The sequence below is a fragment of the Palaemon carinicauda genome, chromosome 8, assembly GCF_036898095.1.
Source record: "Palaemon carinicauda isolate YSFRI2023 chromosome 8, ASM3689809v2, whole genome shotgun sequence".
NCBI classification, from domain to species: Eukaryota; Metazoa; Arthropoda; class Malacostraca; order Decapoda; family Palaemonidae; genus Palaemon; species Palaemon carinicauda.
The window spans coordinates 156,039,633-156,054,160 of record NC_090732.1 but is presented as its reverse complement, the minus strand read 5'-3'; the positions used below and the strand labels follow the sequence as shown (position 1 = coordinate 156,054,160).

At 43.7% G+C, this 14,528-nt stretch overlaps 1 protein-coding gene across 1 annotated transcript in view; it reads left to right on the top strand.

Moving 5' to 3' along the window:
* LOC137646046 (U3 small nucleolar ribonucleoprotein protein MPP10-like) overlaps nt 1-14,528 on the top strand; it is a 157,390-nt gene that overhangs the window by 105,864 nt on the left and 36,998 nt on the right. Inside the window, exon 7 of the mRNA XM_068379193.1 lies at nt 13,421-13,564. Within this exon, the coding sequence (XP_068235294.1) occupies nt 13,421-13,564 (144 nt within the window). The remainder of the gene's footprint in view (nt 1-13,420; nt 13,565-14,528) is intronic.

The following is a 14,528-nucleotide window of genomic DNA, read 5'->3' as shown; positions in this document are numbered from 1 at the left end:
GACCGATGGTGCGAGATTGGAGAAAGTAAGGAAAATTGAATCATGATTGATTTTCAATATTAATCTTACCCGATGATCATGTAGCTGTCAACTCTGTTGCCCGACAGAAATCTACGGTCGGGATACGCCAGCGATCGCTATACAGGTGGGGGTGTACACAACAGCGCCATCTGTGGTCAGGTACTCCAGTACTTCTTGTCAACACCACCTCAATTTTTCCTCTGTCGTGCCACCGGCTAGACCTACTTGGATACGCTGTTGATTCTGGAGTTATTGTTCACGATTTGGTGATGTATTTGCTCTAGAGTTTAGCCTTCGCTATTCAGGAAGCTTTATCATTAGCTTAGCAAGTTTTTGGAATTAATTTGATTTAATTTTGGTGACGAAAAGATTATGAACTCTCTCTCACTTTTAAATGGCCGACCCTTCCCTTAGACGGAAGTGTTGGTGTCGAAGAGAGTATAGACTCTCTTTCTTTATTTTGCTTAACAAAGTTATAGATTTATTTTATATCTCTCCGCCTTTTACAGGCCTCTTCGATTAACTTCCTTTTATTATAAACTTATTAAAATTAATTTTTATGTTTGTTTATATGCGACCTTTCCTAATAGTAGGCGGTCTTTTCTTGGAACCAAAGTTAATTAACATTGAGCCCGTCATATCGTTTTTACCTGTTAAGATTTTATGCTATTTTATGTTTTTGAAAGAATTTCTTTGATAGTCTCGTACTGTTTTCAGAGTTGAACTAACGTTTGGTTTTTTCTCCGCAGTTGTTGACGTTCAGAACGTTCAACTTGCGCTCTATCGTTACGATAGAGAGAGAGTATTCACGGTTTCACGTTGCAGTAAGAGTAAACCGATTCTAGCGTTTTGTTCATTCTTTCTTAGCTTAAATGGTTTTAATTCTAATAAAGGAACTTTTTATTTGGGAAATCTTTCAGTTTTTTTCCTTTAACAATAATATGTTTTAACGATATATATAATTGGGCTCATCTCTCAGGTTCTAAGTCAAGAGAGAGAGAGAGAGAGAGATAGAGACGGAGGGAGAGAGAGGAGGATAAACGTTTCGTTCAAGCGGGTAACGTTGTTATCGTTTTTGCTCTTCTCCCTAGTCTCTTTAGGGGAAGAAGGTAAACGTTTCTAGAGTTTTATTCTTGTTCCCAGGCTTTATGCGGTGAGAGATTTTAAACGTAGTTTATTTGATCTAGTGTTTAGTCTCTTTTCCAGCCACTGAATTTTTTATCTTTCATTATGTTTTTCTGTTACATTGTAATACTGTTTTCGCAATTACTAACTTTTAATGAAGGATAGAATTGCGTGTTTCAGGTACAAACCACTTAAAGTTTCGAGTTCAGTGAAATAAGTGCAAACAGAAATTCAAAAGTGATAAAGTGATAAGCGCAAAGTGTTACAGTGTTGCGTTCGAGGGTTCGTCTGTTCGTGCCAGTTGTTCGCCTAGTCTGGGACCTCTTACAAGCTCCCAAGCCCAGGGGAGAAGTAACGTCGAAGGACTTATGGGTTCATCAGGCCTTGATCGACGAACAGACGTTTCCCTCCGTGGTTTCGGGTGTACCCACTCACGTAGCCGACGTGATCACCCCACCCACACAAAGACGAGAGAGCCCATTTATTCCTCGTCTGCGGAAGAGGTTTCTCGCAGAAACCATGGACCAAATCTTGCAGCTTTTAAGTGCAAGTCGGTCCCTTCCACGCAAGTCCAACTCCTAGGTGTAGCCATTAGCACTGGGTCAGTTCGGACTTGCTGCAGTACGACAACTGCACACCTCCCAGAGAGGCAAGGTGGTACCGCAACAGGCAGTAACTCCGTCTGTTGCCGCAACAGCTGTTTTAGACCCTCAGTCTCAACGGACAGTAGCTCCGTTTGTTGTTGTCTTTCATAGACCCTAGTGGTCCATGCTGCAGACTATACAGTCTCAGCTTGCTCCTTCATACAGGAGTATCATGCTGGAAGGTTGACAATGTAGCCTGTTAACCTACAACCCGCCGAGGTTGTGCGCTCAGCAGATACTGCGGCTGCCTGCTCCCACCCTCCACCTGTGAGAGCTCCACCTCCGATGCGCAGTCCACCCTGCCAGACGCATGTTCTTGCTGCGCCTCCTGCTTTCATGCGTGAGTTGCCGCATCGGGAGTTGCCGGGTTCCAGCACTATGAGGCAACCTCCTCAACCCACGAGGCAGGAGCCTCATGCTATGCGGCAACCTCCTCTACCCATGAGGCAGGAGCCTCATGCTATGAGGAGCCTCAGGCTATGCGGCATCCTCCTCAAACCATGAGGCAGGAGCCTCATGCTATGCGGCAACCTCCTCTACCCATGAGGCAGGAGCCTCATGCTATGCGGCATCCTCCTCAAACCATGAGGCAGGAGCCTCATGCTATGCGGCATCCTCCTCAACCCATGAGGCAGGAGCCTCATGCTATGAGGAGCCTAATGCTATGCGGCATCCTCCTCAACCCATGAGGCAGGAGCCTCATGCTATGAGGAGCCTCATGCTATGCGGCATCCTCCTCAACCCATGAGGCAGGAGCCTCATGCTATGCGGCAACCTCCTCTACCCATGAGGCAGGAGCCTCATGCTATGCGGCATCCTCCTCAACCCATGAGGCAGGAGCCTCATGCTATGCGGCAGGAGCCTCATGCTATGCGGCATCCTCCTCAACCCATGAGGCAGGAGCCTCATGCTATGAGGAGCCTCATGCTATGCGGCATCCTCCTCAAACCATGAGGCAGGAGCCTCATGCTATGCGGCAACCTCCTCAACCCATGAGGCAGGAGCCTCATACTATGCGGCATCCTCCTCAACCCATGCGGCATGAGCCTCATCCCTTGCAGCATGAGCCTCATCTCATGCAGCATGAGCCTCATACCATGCAGCATGAGCCTCATCCCATGCAGCATGAGCCTCATCCCATGCAACTTGCTCTGCATACCTTACAGCATGCTCTACATACAGCATGCTCTGCATACCTTACAGCATGCTCTGCATACCTTACAGCATGTGCATACCTTACAGCATGCTCTGCATACCTTACCGTATGCTCCTCAGTCACACATCTTTGGTTGTTGCCAACTCACAAGACTGTCAAGCAGTTTCATAACGTTGCCTTCTGGTCTGCTGCTTTTGCACCAGTGAAACCCTCACTGAGAGAACTTAGCTTTTCTCGGATATGGTTCCTGTAGATGAGAAAGTGCTATTCACCCTCCTTCTGATATTCCCTTGAGGACTCTGTCATTTGGAGAGGAGCCTTAAGCTGCTTAGCCTCCTATGGACTTTTATTTAAGCATAACATGTTTCCAGGGAGGGTAATGGTTCCGCTTCAGTCGCTAACCCCGTCTGTTGCCACACCTGCTCCCATAGACCTTGAGCTTTGTTGCAAGACATGCAGTCCAAGCTTAGTCCTTGTTAGAGGATTTTTTGTTTACGGAGTCAGTGTGTCACTGGGAAGACGTTCAACAACCAGCAGAAGTGACTTGTTGTGACGCAGTGCGGCAACCTCAGCAACCCGATAAGGAGTTGTCTGTACGACCCAGACAGTCTAGACAGTTTCGGGTTGTCGCTGTACTTCCTCGCTTCCCCATGGTTGACAGTTCACAGACTGTGCAGCAGTACCATGATCTTGTGTCCGGCTCCGTCAGACGACTGGCTTTTAAGAGCTCCCACAAGTCGTCGCTGTCTGGAGATTCTCAGATGGACTATGGATCTGACCAAGGAACTGGGCCTCCTGGTCAATTTTGAGGAGTCCCAGCTCGTCCCATCCCAGACCATTGTCTACCTGGGTATGGAGCTTCAGAGTCGAGCTTTTCGGGCTTTTCCGTCGGCCCCAAGGATCTACCAAGCCCTAGAATGCATCCAGAGCATGCTGAGAAGGAACCGATGCTCAGTCAGGTAGTGGATGAGTCTAACAGGGACACTTTCATCGCTGGCCCTGTTCATCGAGTTAGGGAGACTCCACCTCCGCCCCCTTCATTATCATCTAGCTGCTCACTGGATAAAGGACATGACGCTAGAGACGGTCTCAGTTCCTGTTTCCGAAGAGAGGAGGTCTACTCTCACGTGGTGAAAGAACAGCTTTCTTCTCAAGGAAGTCTACCTTTGGCTGTTCAGAAACCCGACCGCCGTCTCTTCTCGGACGCATCAGACACGGGCTGGGGTGCGACTTTGGACGGACAGGAATGCTCGGGAACATGGAATCAGGAGCAAAGGACACTTCACATCAATTGCAAGGAGCTGTTGGCGGTTCATCTGGCCTTGATAAACTTCAAGTCCCTCCAGCTTAACAAGGTGGTGGAGGTGGACTCTGACAACACCACAGCCTTGGCTTACATCTCCAAGCAAGGAGGGACTCATTCGTGGAAGTTGTTCTAGATCGCAAGGGACCTCCTCATCTGGTCAAAAGATCGAAAGCTCACGCTGGTAACGAGGTTCATTCAGGGCGATATGAATGTCATGGCAGATCGCCTCAGCCGGAAGGGTCAGGTCATCCCCACAGAGTGGACCCTTCACAAGAATGTTTGCAGCAGACTTTGGGCCCTGTGGGGTCAGCCAACCATAGATCTGTTCGCTACCTCGATAACCTAGAGGCTCCCGTTGTATTGTTCTCCGATTCCAGACCCAGCAGCAGTTCACGTGGATGCTTTTCTGCTGGATTGGTCCCATCTCGACCTGTATGCATTCCCGCCGTTCAAGATTGTCAACAGGGTACTTCAGAAGTTCGCCTCTCGCAAAGGGACACGGCTGACGTTGGTTGGCTCCGCTCTGGCCCGCGAGAGAATGGTTCATAGAGGTACTGCAATGGCTGGTCGACATTCCCAGGACTCTTCCTCTAGGAGTGGACCTTCTACGTCAACCTCACGTAAAGAAGGTACACCCAAACCTCCACGCTCTTCGTCTGACTGCCTTCAGACTTTTGAAAGACACTCAAGAGCTAGGGGCTTTTCGAAGGAGGCAGCCAGAGCGATTGCCAGAGCAAGGAGGACATCCACTCTCAGAGTCTATCAGTCTAAAGGGGAAGTCTTCCGAAGCTGGTACAAGGCCAATGCAGTTTCCTCAACCAGTACCACTGTAACCCAGATTGCTGACTTCCTGTTACATCTAAGGAACGTAAGATCCCTTTCAGCTCCTACGATCAAGGGTTACAGAAGTATGTTGGCAGCGGTTTTCCGCCACAGAGGCTTGGATCTTTCCACCAACAAAGATCTACAGGACCTCCTTAGGTCTTTTGAGACCTCAAAGGAACGTCGGTTGTCCACTCCAGGCTGGAATCTAGACGTGGTCCTAAGGTTCCTTATGTCATCAAGATTTGAACCTCTCCAATCAGCCTCTTTTAAGGACCTCACATTAAAAACTCTTTTCCTCGTGTGCTTGACAACAGCTAAAAGAGTAAGTGAGATCCACGCCTTCAGCAGGAACATAGTTTTCACATCTGAAACGGCTACATGTTCCTTGCAGCTCGGTTTTTTGCTAAAACGAGCTTCCTTCACGTCCTTGGCCTAAGTCGTTCGAGATCCCAAGCCTGTCCAACTTGGTGGGGAACGAACTGGAGAGAGTACTTTGCCCAGTTAGAGCTCTTAGGTACTATCTAAAAAGTTCATAACCTTTACGAGGACAATCAGAAGCCTTATGGTGTGCTATCAAGAAGCCTTCTCTTCCAAGGTCTAAGAACTCAGTTTCTTACTAATTCAGGCTTCTGATTAGGGAAGCACATTCTCATCTGAAGGAAGAAGACCTTGCTTTGCTGAAGGTAAGGACACATGAAGTGAGAGCTGTGGCTACTTCAGTGGCCTTCAAACAGAACCGTTCTCTGCTGAGTGTTATGGATGCAACCTATTGGAGAAGCAAGTCAGTGTTCGCATCATTCTATCTCAAAGATGTCCAGTCTCTTTACGAGAACTGCTACACCCTGGGACCATTCGTAGCAACGAATGCAGTAGTAGGCGGGGGCTCAGCCACTACATTCCCATAATCCCATAACCTTTTTAACCTTTCTCTTGAATACTTTTTATGGGTTGTACGGTCGGCTAAGAAGCCTTCCACATCCTTGTTGATTTGGCGGGTGGTCAATTCTTTCTTGAGAAGCGCCGAGGTTAAAGGTTGTGATGAGGTCCTTTAGTATGGGTTGCAGCCCTTTATACTTCAGCACCTAAGAGTCGTTCAGCATCCTAAGAGGACCGCTACGCTCAGTAAGGAAGACGTACTTAATAAAGGCAGAGTAATGGTTCAAGTCGTCTTCCTTACCAGGTACTTATTTATTTTATGTTATTTTTGAATAACTAATAAAATAAAATACGGGATACTTAGCTTCTTTGTTAACATGTATGCTGGTCTCCACCCACCACCCTGGGTGTGAATCAGCTACATGATCATCGGGTAAGATTAATATTGAAAAATGTTATTTTCATTAGTAAAATAAATTTTTGAATATACTTACCCGATGATCATGATTTAATTGACCCACCCTTCCTCCCCATAGAGAACCAGTGGACCGAGGAAAAAATTGAGGTGGTGTTGACAAGAAGTACTTGAGTACCTGACCACAGATGGCGCTGTTGTGTACACCCCCACCTGTATAGCGATCGCTGGCGTATCCCGACCGGAGATTTCTGTCGGGCAACAGAGTTGACAGCTACATGATCATCGGGTAAGTATATTCAAAAATTTATTTTACTAATGAAAATAACACTTTTCAATATAAATGAAACTTTGAGGTGCAACAAAGATATCATTTGTTAGAGAGATAGAGAGAGGCAAGGAATGGGAGGTAGTGAAAAGTAGCCCACAGAGAGCCTTATTTTTTTTTTTTTTTTTTTTTTTGGTTCCCCCAGGTCCCTCAGTGAGAGAGAGAGAGAGAGAGAGAGAGAGAGAGAGAGAGAGAGAGAGAGAGAGAGAGAGAGAGAGAGAGAGAGAGTATATCAGCTGTTGTAATCAAATGGCGTGTTTTTGTTTCGTGAGAATTTCATCGCCGTGACTATAACAACAACATACTGTACTGAACTTTACAGTATTATACAGACTACTGTAATATGATAAAGTAAAATATTTGTAATCTATTTTATATGAAATGGGGCTATTTTTTTTTGTTTAAAATTTACATTTACGTACGTTAAACAATCTCTCTCTCTCTCTCTCTCTCTCTCTCTCTCTCTCTCTCTCTCTCTCTCTCTCTCTCTCTCTCTCTCTCTCTCTTTTTTTTTTTTTTTTTTTTTTTTTTTTGAAATTGTCTTTTACCCTTTGAAATGATAAAATCCTTTCTGGAAACAAGAAAAACAAATGTAAAAATGAGTGAATGTCAGAGAACGTTCAAAGTTTTTCTTTGTGTTTTTACAAAGACAATATTAATAAATCCTAATTATTATGAATTTTATTTTTCTTTTTTATATAGATAAACAAAAACAAAGTTATTTATCATAATTTACTCATAAACGATGATCCTTTGGTCAATATCTTGCTGCCTCTGCTCATTTTAGACAAGGCCCTTGCTTCTCCATCCAAACAACTCTCTCTCTCTCTCTCTCTCTCTCTCTCTCTCTCTCTCTCTCTCTCTCTCTCTCTCTCTCTCTCTCTCTCTCTCTCTCTTTTAAATTGTTTTCCTGCTTTGCTACGTATGTATGATTTTATATAGATACGGTAAATAATATTTGTAATAACATATTTTATAAAAGCTTTTACTGTAATATCATTATTTATCACTTTCATCTTGCGCGTTAAATGCCTTCGTTTGTTTACTGAGCGCCGTCGTTTCAGGTGGCGTCATAAAGAAAAACATTTCATTTGGAAGTCCTAAGAAAAATTAAGTAAAACATTGGTAATAACAAAATCAACATACTGTACTGAATAATCAATATAATCGATGCAAAAACTAACCTATACACAGATGTGTAAATGCGTTTGTTTCTTCATTATGATCAGAGATAAACGTAAACAAAACATTGGTTGCCATTTTTTATCGTGCTTTTTGGCGTGTTTAGGAAACGCTTGATATAAAGTCGCCTGTTTTAGTTTAGGGTACAGTACTGTAGTACATGCATTAAGTGTTCTGTACATTAAAGGGTAGTTTGTTAACAGTACTACGTTCAAGGGAAGGTTTTAAAAGTCTGAATATACATGTTAAATAAATAGGTAAATATGGTGTCACTACTTCGCGGATTTTCACCTATTGCGGTCGGGTCTGGAACCTATCTACCGCGATAAACGAGGGTTCACTGTATAGGGTTTCTCCTATTGAGACGAGAGATATCTAAACCATGTCCAGACCCAGAGTCCACGGGTAATATGGAACCTCTTCTTTTTGGACGTTTCACCTTTACTCTCTCCCTTTTCCAGAGGGGAGAAAGTTAGGGAGAAGAAGGACGTTGCTTTCAAAAAGAAGAATAAATGGCCTTCATATGGAAGGGAGTCTCTTGCTCAGAAAACTCCAATGAGGGCAAGACTTGTCTCTCCCAAGCCCATCGAGAATTCCCTTGTCACCAACTTACCGGGTCCTGCCGAGGTGATACCCTTGGAGTGCACCTCTACCAAACCTGAGCAAGAATCTTCTCTTCTGAGGATCTTAGGTCACATTAGGAAACTGAATAACTTAGGTGTCCTCCAAAAGCCCCTTCTTTGAATGGTAGCCCTCCATTGATTCCTTCAGAAAAGCAACACCTTGAGCTGCCATGGTCATGTCTGCCAGAGAAGACTATTTAGAAACTGGAAGCGCAAGTCTCTTCAATCAAAGATATCCTGTGGGCAGCTCACTCCTCTAAGTTCATTCCTCCAGTTTTTTCAAAACAGGAAATTCTACGTGACAGAGGGAGCCCATTCTTCCTCTCTTCCCTCAAATCCTGCGGAAGCGACCCTGACCCTGGGGATATCAGCAGAAAGGTTCACACAGCAACTGTCATTTTTCTCGGCTTTGTAGATCATGAGCATGGAGGCTGCAGCAATGTTAGCTTTGCAAGCATCCTCTTGGTTAAAACATTGGTCTGGTACGCTCTCATGTTTTGCCTTATCTCAGAATCTTGCAGATTCTAAGAGACAGAAGCAAAATGGGGAACTTATCTTTTCAGGTGCAAAGGCAGTGGAGCTTTTGGAACACCAGTCTGCATACTAGTGGAGCAACTGGGTACAAAAACAAAGAGACGCAGTAGTCAACAAGTTTGTCAGGCATATAGCCATGAAAAAGTCTATGTCTTTACAGAACACCCCACTGACACAGAGTGCCTCCCTCTTTCCCCCAGACAAAGTGGATGTAGTAGTAGCAAGATGGTAGAAGTTGAGTCAAGCTTCCTTCCTCAGGAGAACTGCCATCTTCAAACCTTCAAACAGCCTCCAACAATGATTGCTAAATGTAAGAACCCTCCTCCATGGCAGCCACCTATGAGAGAGAACAGATTAATGACAACTGTCTTCCTTATAAGAGATCGACTGAGCAAAGCCAGCCCTTTCACTGAAGACATCAAGTCAGGCAAGGGTGAGGTAGGCAAAGATCTCTTTAGCGTCCTATGTTACCACTTGTGGAGGGATGCCTGTTGAGTCGGTGGGTGACGTGCCAATTCCATGATGCAGAACCTTGGACAGTAGAGGATTTTCTAATTGGATACCGCCTCCGGTTCACCAACTCCCTCCCCTCTCTCTCTCCAGTGTTGATAAGCCTTTTATTATACTGTATTCAAGAGGCTCTATCAAAGACCTACTCCATTGAGAGGAGATCAAACAGATGTAGACAAGAAAGCATTCAAGGATGTTTATGACTTATCTCTATCTCTAGGCTTCTACAGCAATATGTTTCTTGTAGAGAAGTTGTCAGGAGGTTGGAGACCATTCATCAACCTGTCCCATCTGTCAGTCCTCCAAGCAATAAAATGGTATGACTTTTTATTGTTCATAGTCCTTAAGGATGCATACTTCCAAATTCCAGTTCACAGAAACTCAAGAAAATACCTTCGGTTTGTCTTGGGAACGAGAAAGTTTGTTTCAAGTTCTTTGTTTCAGACTTTCCACAGCCCCTCAAAAGTTCATGAGAGTGTTCCCACTGTTTCAACCTTGGCTTATGTGTTTGGAATAAGACTTCTCCAATATCTCGATGATTTGTTGTTGCTGGCAGTGTCAGTCCCAGATTCTACTCCACAGGGACTTTCTTTTTGGGTTTTGTCAGGGTCTGGGGATCAGGATAAATCTCGAGAAATCCGTTCTTACCCCACGTTAGAACCTTGTCTACTTGGGGATGAGTATAGACATGGTCCAAGGAAAAGTTTTCCCATCACAGGATAGGCTACAAAGGTTGAAGAAGGTCACAACATCCTTCTTGACTCAGGAATCCCTCACAACAAAGAACTGGGAGAGGCTGCCTGGGCATCTGTTCTCCTGGAGCGTCTATTCCTACATGGGAGGCTACACTGTTCTGTGCAGTGGACTCTGAGGTCGAATTGGAGAAAGAGGTCCGACCCTCCAAATATACTGGTCTGGGTGACACAGGAAGTTTGAGAAGACCTTTCCTTGTGGCTGCAGGAGGAAATCCTGTTAAAGTGCTCCCCCTCAAGGTTCTTCCTCCAGAACTTATCCTTTTCCAGATGCATTTAGAGAATGGAAGGTGCACATTCTAACTCTGTCTACTTCATCTGTAGACAGGAAGTAGACAAAAGGTTCTATATAAACATCTCAGAACTGAAGGCAGTGTACCTGCCTCTGATCCATTTGTAAGACATAAGAGGGCAATCAGTGGTGTTGATAAGTGACAACACTTCTGTACTGTAGTGGCTTATGTCAAAAAGCAGACGGTCAGTTTCTCAAACCCTTTACCAGTTGGCATAGAACGTGTACTCATGAACAGAGGGCAACACAGTAACTCTGTTGGCATTTTTCATTCCAGGAAAATGAAAAGTGATCACAGACAGTCTGAGTTGTCACAGTTAGATTATGGCCTCATTATGGTCTCTGAATCCTCTAGTAGAAAAATAATTCCTGACTTTGTGGGGTTCCCTGATAGTAGACATCTTTGCCACTCAATTAAGCAACTGACAGTTTATTTCTCACCAGTGCCAGAGCAAGCAAAAGCTTTGGAGAGGATGCATTCCAACATCTGTGGGAGGGCCTCAACGTCTATGCCTTCCCCGCATTTTGTCTCACAAAGAATTTGATGAGGAGAGCCATCAACATGCCCAATCTCCAGATGACTCTGGTAGCATCTGGACCTTCTCAGTCTCTTGAGAGAAGTTCCAAGAAAGCTTCCAACTTGGTACAACCTCCTATGTCAGCCGCACATGAAGACATACCACAGTGCAGTGAACTGGCTGTCACTACACATTTAGGGGTTATTCAGTATTTCAGAGAGAAAAGCTTTTCACGGCCAACTGCAGAGCAACTCTCTCAGTACCTTAGTCTTCAACAGCAGTCTACCAAGCAAAGTGGTTACTCTTCTATGATTTCGTAGAAGGAACACTTCTCCTCTTAAAGCCTCTTTATACCTGTAGGATGAGAAACTCCTTTCATCTGCAGCAGTTGAAGGCTATCGCTAAGCCTTAAGCCAAGTTTTCAGACCAAAATGAATAAAAATTTCTTTGTGGGAAATATCAGCTTTGAGACTCAGAGTTTTGAACAATATTCTCCCCTTTGGAAATCAAACCCCTTGCTTGAAATGTGACCAGGATTCTTAGATTACTTTGGAAGGCTCCTTATGAATCCTTAATGAGAGCCTCAGACAGGTTACTTAATGTCACATTCCTAGCAGTGGAGACAGATCTGGTTCTCATTCGTTCTCGAATTTGTGGCAGACCCAAAATCCATTGATGAGTGACTCTAGGTTTAACTCATTTTCAGTGTCATCACTAAATGAGACGACTGTACCACCTGACATGTTTGTGTGTCCTGTAAAGGCAGGAAGGGTCTACATAAAGCGAAGATCATGTTAATCCCACCTACAGAATCTTTTCTTTACCACCTTTACCATCGGGTGGACAAAGAAAAAATTCTCCAGAAATACCATCTCCTGGCTTCGTGAAGTTCTCAGTAGAATCTACAGGAAGCAAAGGGACTCACCCTTGGTATCAGCTCCTCTTAAAAGCTCATGAAGTCAGGGATTGGTAACCCTTAACCTTCAGAAATAACTATTTAGTTGCCAAAGAGTTCAAGGCAGGTGTCTGGAAGAGACAGACCACCTTCTCAGCACACTATCTTTAGAATTGCACCCACAGATCCCTGAATACATTTTCCATAGGACCTGTGGAAAGTGCCCAGCAAGTGGTGTAGCCACCCTGGCTCCTTTCAGTTCAAAGAAACATTGTGTCTAAGATGTTGATTATATCATAAGTCTTAAGTTTTGAGAGTGAGAATATTTGGCCTTCTTTCCCATTTTCCTTCCGTCTCTTTGGATCAGGCTGTGTGAAAAGATTGATGCAAACGAGCAAATTAATGACGGGTAGTTATTTTGCTAAAATGGTAAAAGTATTAAATCCTCACACTCCTTTACAAGTGTATGACAGTAACGCAAAGCTAATACTTATATTAGTCCTTAACAGGAACATTGTTCCCACTGATGATAGGTTCTTGTATGAAAAACTCTTGGGCCATGATGCAGCAGGTCATTCAACACTAGGTCATGGGATGCAGTGATCCTTTGCTCTGCTCTCCTTACCAGACTGAGCAACACGATCCCTGGTTGCTAGTCAGCCAGTTGGGTGAGTCGGATTTCCTCCCTCCTAAGGATGAATCTCCTACAAAAGGAAGAAGATTTGTATCTGCGTAGGAACAGATAAAAAATTTTAAGAATAATTTGTATCTCTCTTAGATATAACAACCTAAATCCTTAAGGTTTCACTTCCTGATGCATCCACCCTGCAAGTGGCAGGCAGAATCAAAATGAAGGGTGTGAGCAATGTCAGACCCATACCACCAGTGGTTACTGGGTGGAGTTGTCAGGACCTCAATAATTCTTCATTGGCTATTTCCAGCTTTTGTCAGAATCTTATCACTACTAAAGGTTTACATCATTATCATCTCCTCCCACTCCTTTTGACGCAAAGGGCCTCGCTTTTATTCAGCCAGTCATCTGCTTTAGAAAGAAAAGAGAATAAATATTTATATAGCTAGGAAAAATACAAATTACTTTTAGAATTTGTGATCTTTTGCATGTGACAATGCAGTACTCACATAAACATGTGCATGTTGTTTCAATCCCCTGTGATGAATAGTGTTGCCACATTTTAATTATTCTCTCTCTCTCTCTCTCTCTCTTTCTCTCTCTCTCTCTCTCTCTCTCTCTCTCTCTCTCTCTCTCTCTCTCTCTCTCTCTCTCTCTCTCTCTCTCTCTCTCTCTCTCTCTCTCTCTCTCACATATTGCCGACAATGGTTCTGTTATGTATTTTTAAGCTTAAAATGAGGTTGTCCTGAATTTTCACATTTTCTTTTATATTTCTTTTTATTTGCAGGAGTATCTTAAGCAGCAGCGTAAGAGTAAAAAACAAGAAAAGAAGGAAGAAGAATTGCCAGAACATAAAGAAATTTCTGAGAAGATGGATAATTTGTTTGAGATGTTAGATGCTCTTTCTAATTATCACTACACACCAAAGATGGTATTGATTTTATTGTTTCATTTTATTCAGGTTTATTGAACAATTTCTTCAAATAGAATTATAGTCGCACATTGGAAGGTGAAAAAAACGAGTCTAATTATAGAATGTATTTCTATATTCACCTGATGTTCATATTGCCATCATCTATGGAATCATGGAATGTCAACGTTACCCCTTAAAATGGAGAAATTACCTGCTTTCATTCCTTCTAATATACTAATATCTCTAGTAAAGTAATGAGACCCACCCACATCTAACAGCAATAACTTGCTGCTAATGTCGTATGGCTTCTTGAATATCAAAGTCAAAATACTTCCTCATCCTCTTAATGCTACTAATCACTGAGGAGGAGGGTGATCATTTATAATAACATCAGGTGAATATGGAAATAAAAAGAAAAATATTTGTCAAAATCTGTTTATTTCACAATATTGGTTAATTTGTATGCTATGATCTGAACTACCTGCCACCTCAGGAGTTTGATCACAACCTTACTAGTTTTGTAAACATTCTTGGGCGATGTTGACGCTGAATGGTATTGCTTTGAACTTGTGCATACCCTCCCAAACAGAAACCATAGGTAAGCGGTGAACATTAGATCTTTTAGATCTATAGTATGGGAACAAGCCTCTCAGTGTAGTAATTGGCGGACGTGCCTGACGTCGTGAATTTGAGTGGATCACACCAGATGTGTTTGTTGAGGAGAGACAGGTCAAGGATCACTCATCTCTAGCGAGTCTTTCTTTGATACACTGACTAGTCTGCCCTGGAGGTTAGAAACTTGCACCTTCTATGATTCATTTCTTAACATTTTCCTTACAAAGGAGTCAAGTTCCATGATCCTGGCTTAATGAAACTAGCGGAATGGAGGGTGGTTGCTGTCCACGACCAGGACCCATCAAGACTAAACTTATGCCCACCAGTAAACGGTCCAACATTCCTGAAAATGATACAGACGCCCTTA